This window comes from Callospermophilus lateralis, chromosome 2 (assembly GCF_048772815.1).
Source record: "Callospermophilus lateralis isolate mCalLat2 chromosome 2, mCalLat2.hap1, whole genome shotgun sequence".
Taxonomy (NCBI): Eukaryota; Metazoa; Chordata; class Mammalia; order Rodentia; family Sciuridae; genus Callospermophilus; species Callospermophilus lateralis.
In genome coordinates this window covers 7621717-7646655 of record NC_135306.1, presented here as the reverse complement: position 1 = coordinate 7646655, position 24939 = coordinate 7621717, and the positions used below count along the sequence as shown (strand labels likewise).

At 43.0% G+C, this 24939-nt stretch overlaps 1 protein-coding gene across 1 annotated transcript in view; it reads left to right on the top strand.

Annotated features, from left to right (window-relative positions):
• The window catches only part of Stxbp1 (syntaxin binding protein 1), a 67213-nt gene that overhangs the window by 7882 nt on the left and 34392 nt on the right, over window positions 1-24939 (top strand). Inside the window, exons 2-3 of the mRNA XM_076845430.1 lie at window positions 21165-21214; window positions 24129-24210. Coding sequence (XP_076701545.1) covers window positions 21165-21214; window positions 24129-24210 — 132 coding nt within the window. The remainder of the gene's footprint in view (window positions 1-21164; window positions 21215-24128; window positions 24211-24939) is intronic.

Sequence of the window (24939 nt, the reverse complement as noted above, 5' to 3'; positions counted from 1 at the left end):
TGTACCTATTCTACCTTCATATAGTTCCTAGGAAAATTATTATTTTTCCCCTCCAAAACCACACCTAGGATAGTTTTCTAAGATAAGTAAATAGTATTATATTCCTGAGTTTCTTTTTAAAAATTTACCTTGTTCCATGTGTGAAAACATGGTCTTTGGAATCAGAAAGATATCACTTATTTGTATCATTTTGGGCAAGTTAACTGAACTCACGCATTTGTAAAATTAAGATAATTGTGTTTAGTTTGCAAGACTCTTGTGAACATTAGAGGCAATGTATATAAAATTTTAGTATACACAGTAGGGTTTTTTGTTTTGTTTTGTTTTGTTTTTAAATTTGATACCAAGAATTGAACCCAGGGGCATTTAACCACTGATCCACATCTCTACCACTCCCTCCACCTTCAACATCTTTCTTTCTTTCCTTTCTTATTTATTTTTATGTGGTGCTGAGGATTGAACCCAATGCCTTATACATGTTGGGCAAGCGCTCTACTACTGAGCCATAACCCTAGCCCTCTCCAGCCTTTTTTATATTTTATTCAGAGACAGGGTCTTGCTAAGTTGCTGAGGCTGGCTTTGAACTTGCATCCTCCTGCCTCCACCTCCCGAGTTGCTCCTGCCAGTGCACCTGCCAGTAGGTGTTTATTTAAAATGGGTCCTTTCTCCCTGTATTATTATAAACATTAAATCAGCTAACATATCCACAGCTCTTATGCAATGTTTGGCATATGTTGAACCCTATCATTGTAACAATTGAGTGTAACCTTGAGGAATCACCCTGAACTCTTTGGACCTCTGTCTCCTCTCCTCAATGTAAAATAAGGCTGATGATCATTTATCATGGGATTGTTGTGAGCATTAAATGCACTGCCCTGGGCACCTGTGATTGACAGATTTAATTTTATTGTTACAGTTTCATTTTAAGCAAACCAGTAGTTTGTAGATTCAGATTTGAAGTTCAGACCAATTGATCATAATCTTTAGCTCAGCTAATATTGATACCACCTTGTAGAGGGCCTGAATTGGTTTGGAAGTGAAGTGGAAAGTGGGAAGGGTGGATGAACAGGAGGGGAGAACCTAACTGCACAGGAACAGTTCTATTAATTTGGTTGGCAGCAGTTCTTTAGCCCAGCAGCCACTTATTTTGAATGTCTCCTTGTGCTCTGGGCATTGGTGCCTTCCTCCCTCCAGTGTTTACAGAGGGAATCCAGGGACCTAGCAAAGAGTTCAGCCTTTTGGAGCCAGGGAACCCTGGGTTTGAATTGTAGCCTTACCACTAATGTGTATTCTAAGTGACTTAATCTCTCTGTGCCTCAGTTTCTTCATTGATAAAAGTAAGGATAATTAGGTCCACTTAGGACCTAAGCATTAGGAATGATGTCTTAAGGGAATGGTGTCTGCTGCGGAGCTCCTGGTGTGCCCCTGCAGGAGCCAGAGGTGCAGCCTATGCTTGTGCTCTTGCTTGCTTTCCTTACCTTTCTATCCTGGGGATTGAACCCAGGGCTGCTCTATCATTAAGCTACATACCCAGGCCTTTTTATTTTTTATTCTGAGTCAGGGTTTTTTTTAAAGTGCCCAGACTAGCCTTGAACTTGCAATCCTCTTGCCTCAGTCTCCCAAATTGCTGGGATTACAGGCATGAGCCACCTCTCCCAGCTGTTTTTTTCCTTTTTTTGTTAATATTAAATTTTAGGTGTATACAGTATCCTTATTTTACATTTATGTGGTGCTGAGGATCGAACCCAGTGCCTTGTGCATGCTAGGTGAGCGCTATACCACTGAGCCACAACCCCAGCCCTGTTTTTTTCTTAATAAATATTTTTTAAAAACTTGTTTCTCAAAGTTATAAAAATAGAGCTCATTGTAAATTAAAAGTCGTTCAATCGAGTATTATAGAGGTGTGGACAGTGACTAACGTCCCTTAATGTCCACTGCTGTTTCCCTCTGCCTCTCTTGCTTCCTCCCAGCCCTGGTGTAGGAGCTCTTGTTCCTGTTCTGGGGTGGCAGCTCCCAGAATGGCCTCTGGTACTTACACACCTGTGTAATCCCCTCCCACGAAGTGATGATATGTCACTTCTAGACCAGGCTATAAAGACACAGCCATTCTTGCACATCTTTGCCACTTTGCTTGCTCTGAGGAGTGGGTGCCTCCTGTGAGCAGCCTGTGGCAGCTCATGTGGCAAGGAACTAAGGTCAGCAAGACAACAGGCTCCAACAACAGGAGTGAGCCTGGGAATGGATTCTTCAGCCCTCTTGAGATACCTGCAACTGGTGGATAACTGGACAGTGGTGACCTCACTTGAGACCCTGAGCAGGACTACCCAGTCATGCTGCTTAGGACTCCTGGCCCTCAGAATCTTAGGTCTTGGGAGAATTTGTTATATAGCAATAGATAACTAACATGTCCTTCGACTATTTTTCTATTTGGTGGGTTTTTTTAAAAATATATTTTATTAGTTGTTGATGGACCTTTATTTATTTATATGCAGTGCTGAGAATCGAACCAGTGCCTCACACATGGTAGGCAAGCGCTCTACCACTGAGCCACAACCCCAGCCCCTCTATTTGGTGTTTTTAAAAAATGGATTCAAAGACCTTAACAGGTAGATAGATAGGAAAGTGGGTCTTCGTTTTAGATAGATTATTTTAATTTTTTTTTAGAGATACTGGGGATTGATCTCAGGGGTGCTCTCATCCCTGAGCCACATGTCCAGCCCTTTTTCTTTTTAATTTTGAGACAGGGTCTTGCTAAGTTGCCTAGGCTGGCCTCCAACTTGTGATCTCCTGTTTCAACTTCCCCAGACACAGGGATTCCTGGCGTGCACTACCACGCCAGTGGCCTATTGGTATGCGTTGCATATATTTTTCAAGTTTGTCTTTAAATTTGGTTTTTGTTGTTTTTACTGAGTAGAAGTAGTTGTGTCTGTCAGCCTTTCCCTTAATGTTTTCTAATGATGTTTGGAAAGCTGTCACCCAGAAATGTAAGGAGAAGTGTCAATGTTATCTTGTTACCTTTATCATTTTGTTTGATTCCTGTGGAATTTATTCTGTGAGAAGTAAAGAAATAAACTTATTTTTCCCACTAAAATCAGCCAGTTATCTAAATATCATATGATGGCTTTTCTTCCTTTGCTCATTGATTTAAAATGACACCTTTATCATAGGAAATGGAAACTTTCTCCTAGAATTTCCTAACTTCTTTACCATGCTGAATTGTCACTTGCCATTATCTGATATTTTATAGGTACTGCTTTATTTGTTTATTTTCTTGTCCACCAGCTAATGTAAGCTCCATGAGGTCACAACCTTAGTTTTGGTCGCTGTTCTGTTCAGGTGTTTCCTGTACTAGACCACCACTGGTACATCGTAGGCACTCAGTAAGTATTTGGAGTGAACACTTTCTTTCTGAAATCTTTTTCACATCTTCCACCCATCCCTACCGGGGTTTGAACCTGGGAGTGCTTTACCACTGAGCCACATCTCCAGCCCTTTTTATTCTTTATGTTGAGATAAGGTCTGGCTAAGTTCTTTAGAGCCTCACTAAGTGGCTGAGGGTGGCCTCAAACTTGTGCTCTTCCTGCCTTAGCTTCCTATGCTGCTGGGATTACAGGTATGCACCACTGCACCCAGCTGGATGTCACTCTTGAAGTAGGATGACTAGTAGTCTAAATTGGAACAGAATTCCCCCCAGAGGTGGGTTAGGGCTCAAGTATCATCCCTGTGTCACATCAGATGTGACAGTGCATGCACATGCCCCTGGGTCCAGCAAGAGCTTAGTGAGTGTACACTGAAAGTTTTCCTAACACTTTCTGGGCACACAGCGCTTGAGACAAAAGGTGTTTGGCAGCTATTGAAGTAACTTTTATTCGGTGGTGGTTATAAATTTTGTAGTCCTTTCTTGCAACTCAGCAGCTATAAATTTTGCACTGTAGTCCTGTGCTTGCCCTGGAAGTGCTTGGGGAATCCCCCCTTGGTCCTCCCCTTCATCGCCTCCTGTGCAGGGCATTGGTAACCTTAAGGGGAAGTGTCCAAGATTCCACTTTCATTTCAGCAAATGTGAGTTTTACTTTCTTTCTGTGCCTTTTTTTTTTTTTTTTTTAATTGGGGGTGGGAAAGATCCTTAAATAAGCGGGGAACATTATTGGACAGTGGGAAAAGTTTTAGATTTGAAGTCAGAACACCCAGGGACAGTTGGTTCTTACTTTTGGAGGCTGGGTGACCTGGTCTTGTTATCCACCTCTTTTTAAATTGGAAATTCTAGTCCAAGTATCACAGAATTATTTTAAGTCATATTCAAAACATTGCTTGGAAAACAATAAGGAGCCAACATAAGGGGTTATTATTGTACAGATGTAGTTACAGAGATCAGCTTCTCTGCTCAGGGTATTAAGTAAATCATAGAAGAGTCAAGAAAAGGGATCACTTGCACTTTTAAAAGGAGTGTGTCTAATCATTAGACAACCGCCGACTGCCCCCACTCTGGTGAATCTTTTTTTGTTGTTTGTAAGCTTAGCACAAAGCAGTGTACTAAGATAGACACTGGTCTGCCTCACCCCGATGTACACCTCTGGGCTCTGTGGGTAGAGTAACTACCTACAGCTTAAATTGCTCAAATCATTCCTTTCTGTTTCTTGAATGCCACTGATATTTGGCTTTAAATAACAACTAATGAATTTGATTTAAGAGCTGACCTTGTAGTAAGTAAATGAGATATTAAGTATTTGCCAAACATACTAGAAAAAAGCTCTTTTATTCTTGGGAAGAAAAAAAATGTAGAGAAAGATGGAGAAAATTTTTAAAGAAATAAAAAAGAATTTTTAAAAACCCTTGGAGCCTAGCTGCTAAGGTACAGATTCAGAGAACTTTAATACCATGGAGCTTGGCTAGTTTCCACCCCAGCAGGCCTTGGAGGGACCCTGGAACAGGGGCTTTCTTTCATTCAACCACTGTGTAGGTTATGGTAGGTCAGCAGACCTGGTCCAGATGGGCAGGGGTAACACGGTGGGAACCTGTCCTGGCTGCCCTGCCTTGATAGGGCACTACAGGTGATGTTGGGGTCTTTAGGAAGTTAGGGAGGCCTAGAGGGTACGAAGTTCCTTCTGGCTGGGGTTGGGAAGGGAGCTGGCAGAGAGAAACTGGAAAGCTGCTTTCCTTTTCTCTTTTTTCTTTTTTTGGTACAAGGGATAGAATCCAGGAGCATTTAAACTAAGCCGCATCTGGCTCGGTCATTTTTAAAATATTTTATTTAGAGACAGGGTCTTGTTAAGTTGCTTAGGGCCTCAGGGTCTTGTTAAGTTTCTGAGGCTGGCTTTGAACTTGTGATCTTCCTGCCTCAGCCTCCTGAGCTACTGAGATTATAGGCCACTAGCCCTGGGATCTTTCATCTTTGGTCAGGAGCCAGGGGATCCACTGAGGGTATGAAGTCAGGGAGAGACGCGGTTAGAGTTCAGTTTAACAAGCTCCCTGGTTGTTGTGTGGAGATTGGACAGGAGGCAGTGAGCTAGGCAGTTGTAGGGGGTCCAGGCTGGGTTAATGGTGACCAGGATGCTGACCTGTGTCAGGGACTGAGCACCAGCACACAGGACAGGGAGAAGGAGGTAGGCTGGAAGAAGTCTTAGGGTGTTGGAAGGTCATAGTGATTGGATGTGAAAGATGAGGGGAGAGGTGGGTATTGGGGAAGAATCCCAGTTTTCTGGCCAGGCAGCCAATCTGAAGGTCATGCCATTCGCTGGGGGATGAAGGGCAGGAAAAGAAACAGGACTGGAGGGAGATCAGCTTCTATAGGTCTCTGAACTGTCTGTGGGGAAATGCTAAGAGGGCCGGGCAGAGGAGTCATCTGACCCTGAAGTGGGGGTAGGTCAGTCAAGGGGAGGGTGGAGAGTGAAGAGAAAAGAGAGTGATACTGACATTGACCGGATGGGCCCAGCAGGAGCAGCCAGCAGACTTGGGAATATGAGCAGGAAGGTGGATCTAACTGGGTAATGTGATTTGTGACTCACAGCCCCTCTGATTGACTCAGGGACCTTGGTCTTGCAGAGAGTCTTCAGCTCAGGATGACTGAGCTTTCCAGGTTGAGAGGCCAGGCAGCTGAAAATGTTTCAAGAGTTTTCCTCTCCTAGGATTAAACCCAAAGCCTTGTGTATACAGGCAAGTGTTCTACTAATTGAGCCACCTCCCCAGCCCACTTTCTTGTGTCTTATTAAAGTAACCCAGGGATGTTTTACCACTGAGCTACATCCCCAGTCCTTTTTATTTTTATTAAATAAAAAAAATTATTTTTTGCACCAAAGGTTAAACCAGGGATGCTTAACCACTGAGCCATATCCCTAGCCCTTTTAAAAAATTTTTATTTTGAGACAAGTTCTTGTTAAGTTGCTTAGGGCCTCACTAAATTGCTGAGGCTGATCTAAACTTGCAATCCTCCTGCCTCAGCCTCCCCACTCTCTGGGATTATAGGCATGTACCACTATGCCTGACTGCTCCTGATCATTTGGAGAAGAAAATGCAGAAATGTCATAGTTGGTCATAATGCAGAACTATGAGGATTTGGGTTTTATGCTGTGTTCAGATGGTATCAAATTGTGGAAACTTGGCTTTGGAAGGAATCTTATAAGCCTGCAGTCTGGACTCTCAGAGCAGGAAGACAAGCTGTGGCAGATTTTTTCCTTCTCTGTGACTCCTGGGACAGATAGCTTTATTCTCATGTTTCACACAAGCATAGGTTCACAAGGACAAGTTTAAGCCACAAGAAGGATTGCATTAGTGGGACACAAAGTCTGCTTCTACTGTGCTTAGATGCACCTAGGATTTTCTAGTTGATTCTAATCCAGCTGCAGATTTGATTCTAATCCAGCTGCAGATTTGATCCTCATGAACTTCTTTGAATGACAGTAGGAATAAAGCTGCTACAGTTTGGCAGCCCAGGAGGCAAGATGGAAGAATTTGTAGGTTGGGAGTAACCTAGTGAAGCTAGGCTTGTTAACCTCTTCGCTCAGTTTCTTTTGAGCTTTGGTATGGTCCGGGCAGCACTCTGGTCTTGGATATATCCGTGTTGCTGGTGCTAGTTGCTAGGGATTTGAGGAAGATAAAACATGGGAGTTGAATAAGAGGTTCTTTCCACACTGCGTGTTGGTTATGGATTTTAGCAATAGACTACCATGAGGCACAGCATTTTAAAATTCCTCAGCCTGCAGACTCATTATGCTTGAGGAAGTCATGCTGCTTCAGGATTTTCAGAGGAGGCAACCCTGTGGTTCTGTGTTTTCCAGTTAGCTTTCTCTTAAAGAATCTTAGGATGGATTACCTACTGGAAAAGTTTTTGTGTTTGTTTTTGTACCAGAGATTGAACCCAGGGGTGCTTAATCACTGAGCCAAATCCCCAGCCTGTTTATTTTTTATTTTGAGACAGGGTCTCATTATGTTGCTTAGGGCCTTGCTAAGTTGCTGAAGCTGGCTTTGAACTTGTGATCCTCCTGCCTCAGCCTCCTGAACTGCTGGGATTACAGGCAATGCCACCATGCCTGGCTGGGAAAGCATCTTAAATGACTTCCCTAATGATTTCCTCCCTTAGTTTTCTCTTTATAGAATTCCTATCCCTCAGATGCTGGACCTCATGGACTGGTCTTCTAATTTTTAAATCTTTTATCTATCTGAATTTTTGCTGTGTTTTATAGTAGAGTTCCTCAACATTACTTTACTGTCTATCATTTTTCATTTCTGTTCTCATGGTCTTTAAAAATTCCCAGTAGTTTTTTTGTTTTGTTTTTATGGGGTGTATCTGGAATTGAACTTGGGGACACTCGACCACTGAGCCACATCCCCAGCCCTATTTTGTATTTTATCTAGAGACAGGGCCTCACTGAGTTGTTTAGCACCTTGCTAAGTCAGTTACCACACATCTTTTGTGGAAAACAAGACCACAGACTCAGAATCTAAAAATAAGACTTGATCATTTATAAGAACGCATTCCAGGAAGGAAGGCAGGGAGTGGCCACCAGCCTAAGGCGGAAGACCACCACACCCTAGGTTCCTAATGCTGCAGATGAGCCGCTCAGCAGCCCAGACCACTGAGAGAGGGAGAGAGAGGAAACGGTCTCTGAGCCTGCTAGGGATGACTGGGCAGCAAACAAAAGCCTGACCAAAGAGAGACAGAGGTTAAAAACAAATATCTGGGATACCCCAGATCTGGGAGTTTCATACTGGCTAGCTTCTCAGCTCACTCCGAAGCAGGGGATCAAATGGAGCTGGAGGCTGCTGCTTATAACTGGGCTCGTCATACCCTCCTGGACCCCAGTGTACTCCCTCAACAGGGCCATGGCCTTTAGCTCAGTAACACAGAGCAGAGAGCTGAATTCCCTGTCAGTCTCTGCCACCTATCTGTCCCGCAGCTGCGGGCAGGCAGCAAGAACTATCTGGCACAGAGCCTTCGCCTATGTTCTGGCAGAATATTCAAACTCGCACAGGTGCACGGGGAAGGGCTTCAAAGAACTGCCTCACCTAGGTGATTTTAAGCAGAAGAGACAGAGGAAAATCTACATGGGAGATTTGTAAAACTTCTATGGGGAAAAAAGCATTGCAAAGGCTCAGGGGAAGATGATCCCTAAGAGCAGACAGTCTGAGCACTCTCAAACAGAAGTCAGGAACCAAGAGCCCAAATGAGGAAATGTGCAGTGACAGAATGAGGTGGCAGTAGGCTTGCTGGGCCAAGGAGGTAGATCACAGGAAATAACAGTGCTGCAGAACCAAGAAACCTGTATTAAATCATAAGCAGCAGAATGGTTCTCTATTACGTCACCCGCCTGCACATTCAACAACGAGTGTCCACTCAGGCCTTTCTCTTTGTATCCTCAGCATTTTTCTAGCTCCACCTTCTTCCTGCTTGATCCTGGGACCAAACCCCAGCCCCAGCAGGATGTTTTCTTTTCCTGGTATCTTATTGTAACCAGTTCTGTGAATTTGGAAGAGGAAATAGCTCTCCTTAAACTGGATGTGTGTGTGTGTGTGTGTGTGTGTGTGTGTGTGTGTGTGTGTAGGGGACACTTCCTGCCTTCTGGAAGCTTCATTGAGTCTCTTGTGTTATATTGACACCTATCGAATGGCTGTATTGAAGTTTCCAGAGGGGGCTTGAACTGTGGGCCTTGTCATGATGCATGGGACTGAACATTTTCTAATAGCTCAGATCCATAGACCTAAAGCACTTTAAATGTTAGAGCAGAATAGGTTGGTTTGGTTAAAAATCCTGGTCTTGAAAATAAAACGACTCCCATCACCACGGTCATGGACAAGTCTCTTATCTCTCTTGGGCTCAGTTTCCTTCCAACTAGATTGGGGTCTCTCAGCTGTGGCATTATTGATATTTGGGGCCTGATGAGCCTGTAGGATGTTTAGCAGCATCCTGGCCTCTGCCTATTAGATGCTGTAGTCCCCCAGCTGTGCCAGTCAAAAGTTACTCAGACAGGGCTGAGAGTCACCTGGGGGCATTTTCACTCCTTGTTAAAAACCAGCAGGCTCCCTCATCTGCTGGGTTTCCGGGATTACATGAAGCACTTCATTTTTTTCCTCCATCTTCAAAGTGCATTTTCCTTAACCCTTTGGTCCTTGGGAAACTTCATCCAAGATAATTTGGAGCCATTAGATGTGACATCTACCAATTTTAGACACCTGCCTTACCTTGGGTTCCTGCCACTCTCAAGATGCCTGTACACCAGGTTCTGCAGCTCAGGAAGGAATTGCTGCAGCCCTAGAGCCTGCTCGAAGGAGTGTGGGCTGTTTGCCGAGAAACCTACAGGCTGTTAGGTGGGACCTCAGCAGATGCTGTCAGCTGCTGTTGGTAATATAAAGGGCAGTGTCTTTTTTTTTTTTTTTCTCATTTTTTTGGTACTGGGGTTTGAACCTAGAAGTGTGTTACTACTGAACTAATCCCCAGCCTTTTTAAATTTTGAGACAGGGTTTGGCTAAGTTGCTTAGGGTCTTGTTAAGTTGCCCAGGCTGGCCTTGAACTTGTGATCCTCCTGCCTCACCCTCCTAAGCTGCTGGGATTACAGGTGTGTGCTATCAGGCCTGGCTGTTTTCCTTTTTTTTTTTTTTTTTTTTTGTGTGTGTGTGTGTGTGTACTGGGATTAAACCCAGAACCTCATGCATGCTATACACATCCTGTTACTGAGCTACACCCCAGCCCCAGTAACAGCTCTCCTTTAGAACTAAGAGAGCAGACCGGTGCCTCTAAAGGATGTGAGGAATTCCTGTTTCCCATCTCCATTGTACCCAGTTTTAGATTCCCTTTTTACTAATCAAAGTTTCAAGGTTCATGAGGCTTTGCTTAGTGATTTTCTAGCTTCTTAACCTTTTTCTCAACCTTATGAAAAGGGAAAAGAAGATAAAAGATGAGGATCTCCTTTGGAAGAGAGAGTGAGGTCATTTCTGTAACTCTACCCAGCATCTTTGTGGGTCTGAGGTTAGGATCTTTTTTCTCGGAAGTCAGGCATTTACCATCATGCACTCTTCTCGTGTTGGCAGTGGCCCAATTTTTGGATGTCATAACCTTGAACATTTGAATCTTACGCAATCTCTGGGTGTGCTTCCCAGGGCAACGGAATCAAGCCATTGTGAACCATCTCTGTATGTTTTAAAGCTTACGATGTTGTCCAGTCATCAGGTCCTCTCCTTTTCTCCCCACTCTTCACCATCCAAAAATCAAACTGAAGTTTCTCAGATTATAACTGGGCTAAGCAGTGTTCACTTAGCAGTTCCAGGATGGTACTCTGTTCTTGCCCTGTGGCTGACAATTTGTGGTCTCTATTTTGGTCTCTTACATTTGCAAAACATGATTTAGATGCAAATAGTAAATTATAGTTTTAGATAACTGATATTTTATAGGGATAAGCCTGGGTACCTTTCTTAAGATAAATAGTTTCATATTAAGCGAAACTGCTTTTTATGTGATTTTTTTAAAAAAGCATTGGCTTTAATACCTTTACTTATTGTTTTTTATGCAGTGCTGAGGATCCAACCCAGTGCCTCACTCATGCCAGGCAACTGCTCTACCACTGAGCTACAGCCCCAAACCTGTTATGTGATTTTGAAGTTTTCATCTAAAAGTTTATAATTTTAGAAATTGTTTTTCTAAACAGTTTTATGGATATAATTCACATTCCATGACATTCACCCATTTGATGTGTACAACTTAATGGCTTTAGGATATTCATGCAATTGTATGTCCATCATCATCACAGTAAATTTTTAGAATATTTTTGTTACTCCAAGAAAGAATATTCCTTGGATGTCACCCCTAATCCTCCTAACCCCAGCCTAGATTACTATTAATCCACTTCCTAGCTCTATGGATTTGCCTATTTTGCATATTTCATATAAATGAAATCATATCCTACGAAATCCTTTGTGACTGACTTCTTTGACTTAGCAAGTGTTAAAGGTTTATCCATGTTATAACATGTACTTCATTCGTTTTTATGACTGAATAGTATTCCCTCATATGGATATACTATATTTATTTATCCACTCATCAGTTGATGGACAGTTGGGTTATTCCTATTTTTTTTTTTTTTTGCCACTATGTATACAGCTACTGTGTACTTTCAAGTATGTGTAGATGTATCTTTTAATTTCCTTTGGATATTATAACTAGGAATTGCTGAATCAGGTGGTAACTATGTTTAACCATCTGAGGAACTGCCTGACTGTTTTCCATAGCAGCTGTACCCTTTTACATCTCTGCCATCAGTGCCTGAGCATCCTAATGATTCTTTTTTTTTTTTTTTTGGTGATGTCTTGTTTCCCCTACCTGGACTGTAAGTTCTTTGAGGTAAATAAATTGATTTATATAGTTTTTAAATCTTGCATGTGCATTTTGTTGCAATTGCTAGACATCTCACTTCCCTGGGCCTCAGTGTCTACTGAGCAGAATGAGGGTGATTATTATGTGCAGTCTCCGAAAATCACTGTGAGCTTCAAAGAAGATGATATTTAAGAAGTGTATGAGGAGGGTGGGCTGCTCAGTGGGGCTGCTCAGTGGTGGAGCACTTGCCTGGGCACATGTGAGGCACTGGATTCGATCCTCAGCACCACATAAATAAATAAATATATGTATATTTTAAAAAGCATATGAGTGGGGCTGGGGATGTGGCTCAAGCAGTAGCGCACTCGCCTGGCATGCATGCGGCCCAGGTTCGATATTCAGCACCACATACAAAGATGTTGTGTCCGCCAAGAACTAAAATAAACATAAAAAAAAAAAAATTATCTCTCTCTCTCTCTCAAAAAATAAAAAATAAAAAACATATGAGAAAATTTCTCCCATCCAGTAAATCTTCAGTAAATTTTTAGATGTTACTATTATTATGAGTGATTTTTATTCTTATTGACATTGGATTATCGATTGAATTTTTTTTTAATATTTATTTTTTAGTTATTGGCAGACACAACATCTTTGTTTGTATGTGGTGCTGAGGATCAAACCCGGGCCGCACACATGCCAGGCAAGCATGCTACTGCTTGAGCCATATCCCCAGCCCTTGATTGAATTTTTTTAAAAATGTGAACTTTGAAAAGCATTTTGAATGATTGTGATATCTTAATCAGATAGTGGTTAAAAAAATAGTATGTAGGGGCTGAGGGTGTAGATCAGTGTAAGATCATATGCTTAGCATGCATGAGGACCTGGGTTTGTTCCCCTGCACCAAAACCAAACAAAAGCAAAACAGAGCCATAAAACAAACAAAACAAAACCAAACCCTACCAAATTAGTATGGAGAATTTCTAAGCGGCAGACATTTTCTCTCTGAGCGTCTATGTCTGTCAATACCTTCACACAGCCCCACACTGCAATGCGGTGAGGGAGAGTTTGTCCTAGTCCATCTGGTTTATGAACTTGTACTGGCCAGATTAGCCATGTGTGCCTGTCATGTTCTTCAAACATAAAGAGGTGTCTCTCCCCAGCTGTCCTCGTGGAAGCCCTCTGAGGCCTTTTTGGAGCAGCTCTCCTTGAACTGTAGGCTCTTGGGGGCCAGGTGTGTGGGTGCTATGGAAGGGCCTGGGTGAATCACCACCCTGTGCCTTGGGCAGATCTGTTCCTTTCGTGCTCTGGAAGCTCTGCGCAGCCACGCCCCCAGAGCGACCATCCATTCTGCAGGCATTTGCCAGGTCAGCATTGTAGGTGGGATGCCAGAGATGGGGTGGGCCCAGGGCACTGGGAGGGCAGGGGGAGCGAATGGGCTCAGTGTTCTAGGAGCAGAATGCAGCCAGTGGCTAGTAGGAGCCTTCAGGGGTACTTACTGCTTTCCAGACTGATGGAGACCCCGGGCCATCTGTTTGCTCCACCCACCTACCCGTGCGACTCCCCTCTCTCTATTCCTCGACTGAATCAGAATCCTTGATCTCAGTTGGAGACTGTGTACCTCCCTTTCCTATTCCTGGAAAACTCTATCCCCCCAGATCCTCAAGGGTTGGTTGTTACCTCCTTGTCACCTCCTTAGAGGACCTTCTCCCAAACCTCCATCCCACTCTAGTGGTTAAACTTTTTAATTCCCTTGAGCACTGATCACTCTCTGAGATGATTTTTGTTTATACCTTTGTGATTGTTGACTGTCCCTCCCCTTCATGCTCAAGTAGTGAGCGCCTCAAGATGGGCATTTTGTTGAGCTTGTCCACTGTGGGCTTTTTGATGTCAGGAAGAGTGTCTGGCACACTGGAGGTGTTCAGTAACTACTGTCGAGTGGATGAAAAAAGCTGTATGCTGAGGACTAGGGGGTAGCTCAGAGGTGGAGCGCTTGCCTGGCATGCACAAGGCCCTGGGTGGGATCCCTAGGCCCACACCCCCACACATAAATATTGCATGCAGAGAAACAAACTGGAAAATAGGAGACATATATTACAAACTCCATGGAGAAGGAATAAGAAATTGGAACTCACTGGATCCTTTCTTAGAAGGTCAAAGCAGCAGCAGCCATCTTTTACAGAGAGGATAACAGTGCATTATGTATATTATATACATTACATATATATGTAAATGCATATATATGTAATTTAGTTTGGTACCCAGGATTAAAGCCAGGGGTGCTGTATCACTGAGCCACACCCTTAGCCCCTTTTCATTTTTGTTTTGAGTCAGTCTCACTAAGTTCGTGAGGCTGGCCTTAAATCTATGACTTTCTTGCCTCAGTCTCCTGAGTTGCTGGGATTACAGGAGTGAGCTTCTGTGCCTGGCCATTCTTATTTTGTGTTCTTAAGTGAATTTTTAGAGCAGTATTAAATAATGTAACCCTACGTGTGTGACAGGTGACATTAAAGATCTTTTACTTTCCGTGGGCTTCTGCTGTGGTTCAACTGAACACTTCCTTCTACATAGCCAGGGGTTCCTCTGTCCCCTTGGAATGGGGATGAGGGTCCTCATTTTCATTTTATTTTTACATTTAGGATTTATATACATTGGTGCTGAAGTTCCATCACTCTAAAATGTATTCACCTGTTTATTACAGATCACAGAAAGTTTAAACTTTTTATTAAATATTCATTGTTTGCTATCAGAATGTTTTTGCGATTATTTTAAAACTGTATTTTATTTATTTATTTTGTACCAGGGATTGATCCCAGGGACACTTAACCACTGAGCTACATCACCATACCTTTTTATTTTTTAATTTTGAGACAGAGTCTTGCTAAGTTGCTTAGGGCCTCGCCAAGTTGCTGAGGCTGCCTTTGAACATGAAATCCCCCTCCCTTAACCTGTTGGGCTGCTGGGGTTACAGGCATGTGCCACCACACCTGGCAAAACTGTATGTAATCTTCTTTTAAGAAAATTTTTGTTATATTTAAAATCTTGATTGGTGGAAGTAATGTTTCATAATTTTCTTATTTCTTTGTATGAATAATATGCTTTGATGGTGGCATCACAACAGACACCTAGTGCCATCTTAGGCATTTTATCTCATGTAATCTTTATAATAGGCCATTAAAATAACCTAAGTTTTGCAAATGGAAAACTTAAGCTTAAAAGGTTTTATATTTGCCCAGGGCTGGGGATATAGCTCAGTGGCAGAGTGCTTGGTCATATGCTCCACACTGCAGAAAAAGAAAAAAATAGTAAAAAATTGCCCGAGGACACACAGTCAGCAAATGCCTAAACCTGAATTTTTAACCCTGTTTGTCCAGACCATTTTTTATTAATCTTGAGGGGTGTGGTGACTTTGCCTGGGGAGCCCCCTTGCACCCTCACCCCACTGGGTTCATTGAAGAGAGCATCGTGTAGAACTCCCACCATCGCAGCAGGAACCTCACTGCCCTTTGGTGGTAAGAGATAAAGGGAGTTGTGGCCTAGGGTTGAACTGCCTTACTTCCTTCAGCAAAAGGAGACCCCCACCCCTACCCTTCGCTGGTCTGGCCAGTAGGACCCTCCGGGGCTTCAGAGTCCAGAATATTTGACTTGTCCTTTTTTTTTTTTTTTTGGTACAAGGGATTGAACTCAGGGGTACTCAACCACTGAACCACATCCCCAGCCCTAATTTTGTATTTTATTTAGAGACAGGGCTTCACTGAGTTGCTTAGTACCTCATTTTTATGAGGCTGGCTTCAAACTTGCAATCCTCCTCCCTCAGCCTCCTGAGCTGCTGGGATTGCAGCCATTGAGTCTGGGTGTCCTTGGTTTTGATGACTTGAACGGTGCTGTTCCTAAGCTTCCAGTTCATCTAGTATCAGTCCTGCTGTTTCAGGTGTTTTGGCATGCCCTGGGCTCAAGGCATTTGGCACGCGGCACAGTGCTGGGTGGTTGTATTGACTCCCTGGGCCATAAGGGTGAGGTTTTTGGGGTGCCACAGGCCTCGAGTGGACCCTGCAGTGGTCCTAGATCCTGTCTTGGGGACTCCAGTTGTGATGTTGGGTGCATCTGAAGATGTCTTAGGTAACCTCAGACCACCCTGCTGTGTCTCTCAGGACTGGGGAGGGGTGTGCTGAGTTCAGAATCACAGGACCTGGAGGATGTGGTAGAGAAGGACTTACTTTCCTTCCTCTTGGCCAAGAAGGAAGCAGGGTCCAACAGGGTCTTGGTCTTCCTTATTACGGAGAGATAGAAGCTGCCCCTGAATCTTCAAACACATATGTGTCAACCAGGTGGGTGGGAGAGGAGGCTGTAGAGGCACATGGTTTGGTGTGCAGAAATTGGGCCTCTTGTCTGGAGCAGCTGCAGAAAGCTCTGTTGTTTTTCTTCACATAAAGAGGATGTAGGAAGGAGAGGGAATGTGATGGCCAGGGATTATATGGGAGAAGGTAGCTCAGGCAACTTGATTCTTAATGCTAAAATGGTCTCTAATCCTTGTTTCCTTTTTGGTATAGGATTTAAAAAAATGTAGGGCAGGGTTAGAATTGGCTGTTAATAATACCCAGGACAAATATATACTCTTAGAATTTTGGAAAGGAAATAACTTTGTAGGAAGAATTACAGCTGCAGCAGTTATTTATGTCTTTTATTACTTGTGGTACTTGGTTTGATTTTCTGATTATATCTCTGCCTTCCCCAATCAGAAGATGTCTTGAGCAAAATATTTTTCTAGTGCATTTAATTTTTAGTGTATACACACACACACACACACACACACACACACACACACCCTCAGTAATAAAATAAGTTCAAATAAAGTCAGACAGAGAAGGCTGATGATATAGCTCAGGGGTAGAGCACTTGCCTAGCATACGCAAGATCCTGAATGCAATTCCTAATACCACAAAAAGAAAATTAAAGACTAAGAACTATGCCATTTCTGCTTTCATAGTAGCAGAAATTAAAACAGACAAACCTCAAGGAATTATTGTATAGGTTAGTAGTTAACCTGGAGAATCATACAATACTGGTGAGAGTGTGTTATGTTTTTGGAAAAAAATGTGGCAGTGTTTATCAGAATCCCAGAACATTTAGACTTTTCATGCGTTTATTCCATGCACAGAAAGTTCTTCTGACAGATCTGTGCAAAGAAGAACCCTGGGGACAAAGATGTTCACTGACACATTATCCAGAGCTTTTTTTGTATGCAGAAAGCTTGGGATATTGGAAGGTACAAATTGGCAACTGAAGATTAATTATTAATTAATAATTAATAATATTACTTCACAAAATAATATAATATTTACTTCACAAAATTTATATTAATATTACTTCACAAAAATTACATTATGGGCCGGGCGCAGTGGCACACACCTGTAATCCCAGCAGCTTGGGAGGCTGAGGCAGTAGGATCGTGAGTTCAAAGCCAGCCTCAACATAAGCCAGGCACTAAGCAACTCAGTGAAACCCTGTCTCTAAATAAAATACAAAATAGGGCTGGGGATGTGGCTCAGTGGTCGAGTCCCCCTACATTCAGTCCCAAGTACCAAAACAAAACAAAACATTGTGGTATAAGTTTTCTAATTGTCCTATGTATGTCTGCTTTTTTTTTTTTTTTTTTTTTTTGGTTGTAGTTGGACACAGTACCTTTATTTTATTTAATTATTTAAGCGAGCGCTCTACCACTGAACCACAACCCGCCTCCCCCCCACCGTGTGTCTGCTTTTAAAGGAAATAGTTGGAGCCTGATTTCCCTCCTGTAGCCATAGAGCTTGCACGTTTTCTCCCTCTGTTGTTCTTACCCAAGAAAACCCTAACCTTAACAGAAATAAAGTGCCTGTTCCTTTTTGATATGGACAGTTAGGCATTGTTGGGGAGGAAAAAGCAAACCTGCATAATTAAACTGACTGGTTTCACTTTAAATCATAATTACGAACCTGAAATTATTCCTTAAAACTATCCAGAAATGCCTAGCACATGCAAGGCCCTGAGTTAAATCCCCAGTAAATAAATAAATACATAATCAAAAGAACTGTCCAGAAATGCTAGAACATAGTGAATTCACTGTCTCTGTCTCTGGGAAGATATTTGGTACCTTCTTTCTTTGGCAGTACAGGAGATTGACAGGGCCTTGCACATGTTAGGCAAGCGCTATATCACTGAGCTGGATTCCCAGCCCAGAACTTTCTTTCTTCAGATCTTCTATACGACCCCCTACCTTAGCTGATAACTTCATCTCCAGTGTGGAAAACCCCTCATGATGCTGCAGTACCTCTTATCTGAGCCCATCTGCAGGTCCCCTGCCTCCCACCAGTGTGGGTGTCACATGGTCCCCTGCCTCCTACCAAGGTCAGTGTCTCTTCTATTTCAGATTCAACCCCTTCTTCCTCTTGGGGACTTCAGTCTTTCTTTCTGTCCTCTTTTTTGGTTTATTGCTAGTTTCATAAAAAATAATCTCACGACTTTTTAAATATTTATTTTTAGTTATAACAATATCTTTATTTTATTTTTATGTGGTGCTGAGGATCCAACCCAGTGCCTCATGCGTGGTAGGCGAGCGCTCTAACTCTGAGCCACAACCCCAGTCCTCTAATCTCACAACTTTAAAAACAAGATCCTACCTTGCTTTTACATCTCTGAGTATCTTATTAGTTTTCCTAATTAGTTGTTCTCTGCAACCTTTTAGCAAAACTTGTAGAGATGGCCTGTCTTCTTTCTCCTCCCCCCTTTAGTCTGCATCCTCATTGTCTCACTGAAAGGCTCATCAAGGACAAGGTCATGTTTTCACCCTCATCTTATTGATCCTATCAGAGCAAGGGGTTTTCTCCAACCTTACCTCCTGTCCTGTTTGGTGATTATTCCCCAGTTTCTAACTACGGCCAAAGTCACTCTTCCAAGTCTCAGAAATACTTACAACTACCTACCCAACGTCTTCTCTTGATATCTCTTAGCCGTCCCGGTCTAAAAACAACCAAAATAGAACTCTGGGTACTCTCCTCCCTTCCGTCTCTCCACATGTCTCTCCATTGGTTTCCTAAGCCCCACATCTCGGAGCCACCCTTGTTTCTCTCTCTGCCCGTCCTCCAGGGCACCTAGCAGCCCTGCTGGCTTCACCTCTGATGTCAGCATCACATCCACCCCCGCTCACCCCTGTCCACTGCCCAGTCACGCCTGCCCCGCCTGCCCCAAGCCTCCCTCCTGCTTCTTCATCTCCCTTCCTCCTGGCTTCCCCTCGCCCTTCAGATGAAGTCAGGCCCGAGGCCCTGTCTGACCTGGCCTCCCTCAGCCAAAAAATGCCAATTTCAGTTCCAAGAAAATATCCCTTTTCCCCCTTCAAGCCTTTGCGCTTGGTGCTTCTTTCCCCAGCTCTCGGCTGCTGTCTCTGGTCAGGCCCGGCTTCCTCAGAGTGGCTGCTCTCCTGTCCAGAGCTGTCCTGCCTGTGCTTATTCACTCTCCAGAGCTCCGACTGCTGCCTTGATGCAGTGCTGCTTCTCTACTGCACAGCGGCCCTGGGAGCTGAGTGCACCTTAATCACTCCTTCCTGGTACAGTGAGCGGCAAACAGTGGTTATGCAACAGGGGTTTGGGGAATGAGTGGATGCAGGAATGTGTGTTTTCCCTTGTGCTATTTCTGATGGACACATAGGATTCCATTGCACAAATGTAACCTGATTCACTTAACAATATATTGGATATATTTGTTTCCAATTTTTCACTACAGAAACATGAGACATAATTTAAAACACTACTGGGAATATTCTTGACTAAACCATGGACTATTAGGCAGGAACCGTTTTTTTTTTTTTTTTTTTTTTTTTCTTTTAAAGAAAGAGTGAGAGAGAATGAGAAAGAGGGAGAGAGAGAGAGAATTTTTTAATATTTATTCTTTAGTATTTGGCGGACACAACATCTTTGTCTGTATGTGATGCTGAGGATCGAACCCGGGCCGCACGCATGCCAGGCGAGCGCGTTACCGCTTGAGCCACATCCCCAGCCCCAGGAACCGTTTTTATTAATGCAGGAAAATGACCATGTGAAGTGAAAAAAACACAATACAAAATTATATATACAACATGATCTTAACTGTGTAAAAGCACACAGAAAAACCTAATCAGAAATAAGCTAAAATGTTAATTAGCATTTCAAATTGGCAGGATTACAGATGATTTTTATTTATTATTGTTTTTAAGTATCTAAATAATGCATGGTATTTTCTTTATAATTTTCTGTGTTTTTCAAGTTTACTGCAGTGAGTATGTGGGTGTTAGCTTGTTACTGGGCATTAAACCCAGGGGTGCCATACCACTGAGCTACATCCTTAGTCCTTTTATATTTTATTTTGTTTTTTATTTTGAGACATGCTCTCACTAAATTGCTGAGTCTGGCCTCAAACTTGTGATCCTCCTGCCTTAGCCTTTGGAGTCACTGGGATACAGGTGTACCCACTGTGCCCAGCTTCCTTTTCCATTCTCTTCACTTAAGAGTGGATTTGCCAGATGCTACATGATTCAGGACAGATTGGTTGCAAAAGCATCTAGGAGAATCCAGCTGTCTCCTGTGGAGCCAGACATTAAGGAGGCCTGCAAAAATGCAAAACACTGCTAATCTCCATAAGATTTCTTTCTTTCTTTGAGTTTATGTGTTACTAAAGATTGAACCCAGGGACACTCTACCACTAAGCTGCATTTCCAGATCTCTTTGTATTTATTTATTTATTTATTTATTTATTTTGAGATAGGGTCTTGCTAAGTTGCTGAGGGTCTGGTTAAATTGCTGAAGATATCCTTGAATTTGGGATCCTCTGGGATTAGCCTCCTAAATCCCTGGGATTACAGGCATGTGCCACTGCACTCAGCTATCCCTAATATTTCTTATTGTGGAAAATATTATTACTATTCATTAAAATGCTATTTGTTAAACATACAATGGGTTTATTATTGTTTTAAATGAATCAGTATTTTTGAACTTTTTCGGTTTAAGTCTTCATATGGCAAATGCCAATAGATATCTACTCACATAAACAGACACTATCTGGGGGCCTCAGTTTCTAAAAGTATAAAGAAGTCCTGGGCCAGAAAGTTTGAGAACCACTGAATTAAGAGAACTCTCTTTATGGTGGGTGGATTGACTCAGTTGACAGATTGGTGTAATCATAGGATTTGAGAACAAAGCCTAAGAGCAAATAACCTAGTCTAATAGGCAAGTATGGAATCAAAGTAACAATGACTTTCTCTCTCTCTCTCTCTCTCTCTCTCTCTCTCCCTCTCTCCCTCTCCCCGCCTCCCCACCTCCCTCCCTCCCTCCCTCCCTCCCTCCTTTTTTCCCTCCCTCCTTAGAGATCATGCATGATGTGATAAAGAAGGTGAAGAAGAAGGGGGAGTGGAAGGTAAGTAAAACAGCCCTAAAAGTGAATTCATAAGGGAAAAATAAGAAGGGTAGTAGAGCTGGAGGGAAGGCTTTGATAGGAATGGGGGCTCTTACTGTCACCAGAGGTGCAAAAAGCTCCTGGATTGGAGAAGGTAACCTGCTCTGCCTTCCATTTTATAGGATCTTGGTTCAGAATCTATTGGTTGTAAAGCTTATTGTAAAGATCACCTAGTCAGTGCTGGGCATGGTGGCACATGCCTATAACTCCAGTGACTCAGGAGGTTGAGGCAGAAGCATCACAAGTTCAAGGTCAGCCTGGGCAGCTTAATGAGATTCTGTCTCAAAATAAAAATAATAATAATAAAAAATAAAAAGGGGCTGGGGATGTGACTCAGTGGTGGAGTACCCCTGGCTTTGATCCCCAGCAGCGCAAATAAAGAAAAAGATCACCTGGCCGGGCAGTGAGCAGTGGAACTCTTTTATCAAACAAAATCTCAACTGGAACCTGTTAGATAAAATGGAAGGTGCATTTATTTCGTGTTCTATGGGAGAGGAGAAAGAGGCTCTTCTTACTTGTTTGGTGGCTATAAAGCATCTCCAGGAGCCCACACAACAGGTAGAGAAGCCCCCGTCTAGTCTGCTCTTTCCCTTCGAGCTGTAACTACATAAGACAAAAGAGGTAGAATGGATCATAAAGCAGCGAGCACAGGACTAGAAACCATAACACGCACGGGAGCAAGCACTGAAGCCAACAAGACTGCAAATGGCCTGGGTTCCTGGAATGGCTGTGCTGTCTTCTGTGCATGTTGCCAGCATTGTATTATCTTTATTTTTATTAATTTATTTATTTTGTAGTGCTAGGGATTGAACCTAGAGCCTTGTGCAAGCTAGGAGAGCACTATACTACTGAGCTACATCCCCAGCCCTTTTTAAGTTGTATTTTGAAACAGGGTTTCACTGAATTGTTCAGGCTGGGGAAAAATTTGACATCCTCCTGCCTCAGCCTCCCAAGTAGCTGGGATCATAGGTGTGCATCACCACACCCAGCACATTGTCAGCATTGTAAATGTTGCTTAGTCGTCTGGAGCTGGTCCTCATGCTGGCCAGGAGAGTGTGCCATTTTACTTGATCTTCCCCATGTGGTTTACACTGGCTATTCTGCCCTCAAGTTGCCAATGGTCAAGAGCCCATACGTGTTCAGGTTCACTGGACCTGGGAAAAACAGAGCCACTTGGTACAGGAAGATTCTGAAGCCCACTCTGGCCTTGTGTTATTCTGCTTTAGTGAACACATCTGTTCTCACCACCCAGAGGGGAGGCCAGCTGGAGGGACTCTGTATGCACATCTCTTTCTCTTACCTTCCCACCAGAAATGGATTTGTAGACATGGGGGGTTTAAGCTATTCTCAAGGAAGAAAATGAAATTAAGTGGCCCTTGTACTGCAGGAGAGAGCTCTTGGGTCTACACATCTGCCCTGATGTGCCTGGCTTTCATTGCTTCCTTCACAGCTGACATCATTAAGGAGAAGATAAATTGTCTTGTTTTAACTTATGGCTCCCTCTGTCCACTGTGGACTGAACAGAGATGAGAAGGGTCAGCTGAGCGTTGCAGGGTGAAGCACAGAGCAGGACGGGAATGCTGTTCCTGTTCTTCCAGTCTAGACAGAGTCCTTATGTGCCATGCCGTACGTGTGGACTCTAGGATCTCTCTCTCTTAAGAATAGGCTAATAGGGAATGGTGGCACACACCTGTAATCCCAGCAGCTCAGGAGGATGAGGCAGGAGGATCACAAGTTCAAAGCCAGCTTCAGCAATGGCGAGGCACTAAGCAACTCATTGAGACCCCGTCTCTAAATAAAATACAAAATAAGGCTGGGGATGTGGCTCAGTGGTCGAGTGCCCCTGACTTTTCAGTCCCGAGTCCTCCCGGAAAATAAATAAATAAATAATTAAAAAAATAATAATAGGCTCTGGCCAGGTGTGGTGGCACATGCCTATAATCCTCGCAACTTGGGAGGCTGAGGCAGGAGGATTGCATGTTTGAATCCAGCCTCAATAATTTAGCGAAATCCAGACTTAAAATAAAAAATAAAGGGCTGGGGCTGTAGCTCAGTGGCAGAGCACTTGCCTAGCGTGTGTGAGGTACTGGGTTCTATTCTTAGCACCACATAAAAAAATAAATAAATAAAGGCATGCTGTCCGTCTACAAATATATAAATTTTTTTTAAGCTTGAGTTTAAACAAAAAAAAGAAAGAAAAAATAAAAAGGGCTGGAGATGTGGCTCAATGGTAAGTGGCCCTGGGTTCAATCCCTGGTACCCCTTTCTGGGTTCAATCCCTGGTACCCCTTCCCTACAAACAAAGAATAAGCTGTGCCCTGAAAAATACTCACTAATATGATTATCTCTGAGTGTTAGCACTACAGATGATAACCCTCAACACTTTTCTTTTTTGTATTTTTTTTTTTTTTACAAGTACTTATTTTCTACTGCTTTTTTTCTTTTCCAGTGCTGGGGATTGAACCCAGGGCCTTGTGCTTGCTAGGCAAGCACACTACCTATGAGCTACATACCCAGCCTTTTTATTTGTTTTATTTCTTATTTTGGGATAGGGTCTTGCTAAGTTGCCCAAGCTGGCCTCAAACTTGTGATCTGCCTGGCTCTGTCTCCTGGGTAGCTGGAATTATAGGCCTGCACCATCATACCTAGCTGGAAAGGACACTACATTTTAAAAGTTTTTGAAATTAAGTCAAGTTAGTGAGAGCAGACGCTGACTCCTGGAAGGTCAGTTTGGATGTGGGACTCTGCAGACCTGTGGTCCACAGGAAATGTGGCTCCTCCCACATTCTGTACTCCAGGTGCTCTCTGTGAGGCCTGATGCAGGGAGCTGGTGAGACTCCCAGCAGACGCCACAAGCTATTCTCTTTTCTTCCAGGTGCTGGTGGTGGACCAGCTAAGCATGCGGATGCTCTCCTCCTGTTGCAAGATGACGGACATCATGACTGAAGGGATAACAAGTGAGCACAGCGCTGTCTCTCGCTTGAGTTGCACTTGACCTCTGCCTTCCCTGGGGCGTGCTTTACTCCTTCCTACTCGCTATTCATTTTTTTTTAATTTTTTATTTGTTTTAATTAGTTATACATGACAGTAGAATGCATTTATGCACTTTGATATATCATACATAGATGGGATCTAATTTCTCATTTTTCTGAGTGTACATGTTGTAGAATCTCATTGGTCATGCAGTCACATATATACATACAGTGATAATGTCTTCCATTCTACTATCCTTCCTATCTCCCTTCCCTTCCCTCCCTTCACTTCCCTCTAAGGTAATTCTATTCTTCTCTAGTGCCACACACCCCTTATTGTGAATTAGCATCCACATATCAGAGAAAACTTTGACCTTTGGTTTTTTGAGATTGGCTTATTTCACTTAGCATGATATTCTCCAACTCCATCCATTTACTGCCGAATGCCATAATTTCATTCTTCTTTAAAGCTGAGTAATACTCCATTGAATACATATACCACATTTTCTTTATCATTCATCTATTGAAGGATACCTAGGTTGGTTCCATAATTTAGCTATTGTGAATTGAGTTGCTATAAACATTAACGTGGCTGCATTACTGTAGTATGCTGATTTTAAGTCCTTTGGGTATAAATAAACCAAGGACCTACTCGCTATTCTTGTTTGACCTTTGGTGCTTCCAACAACCTGGGTTAAGACTGTAAGGCCCCAA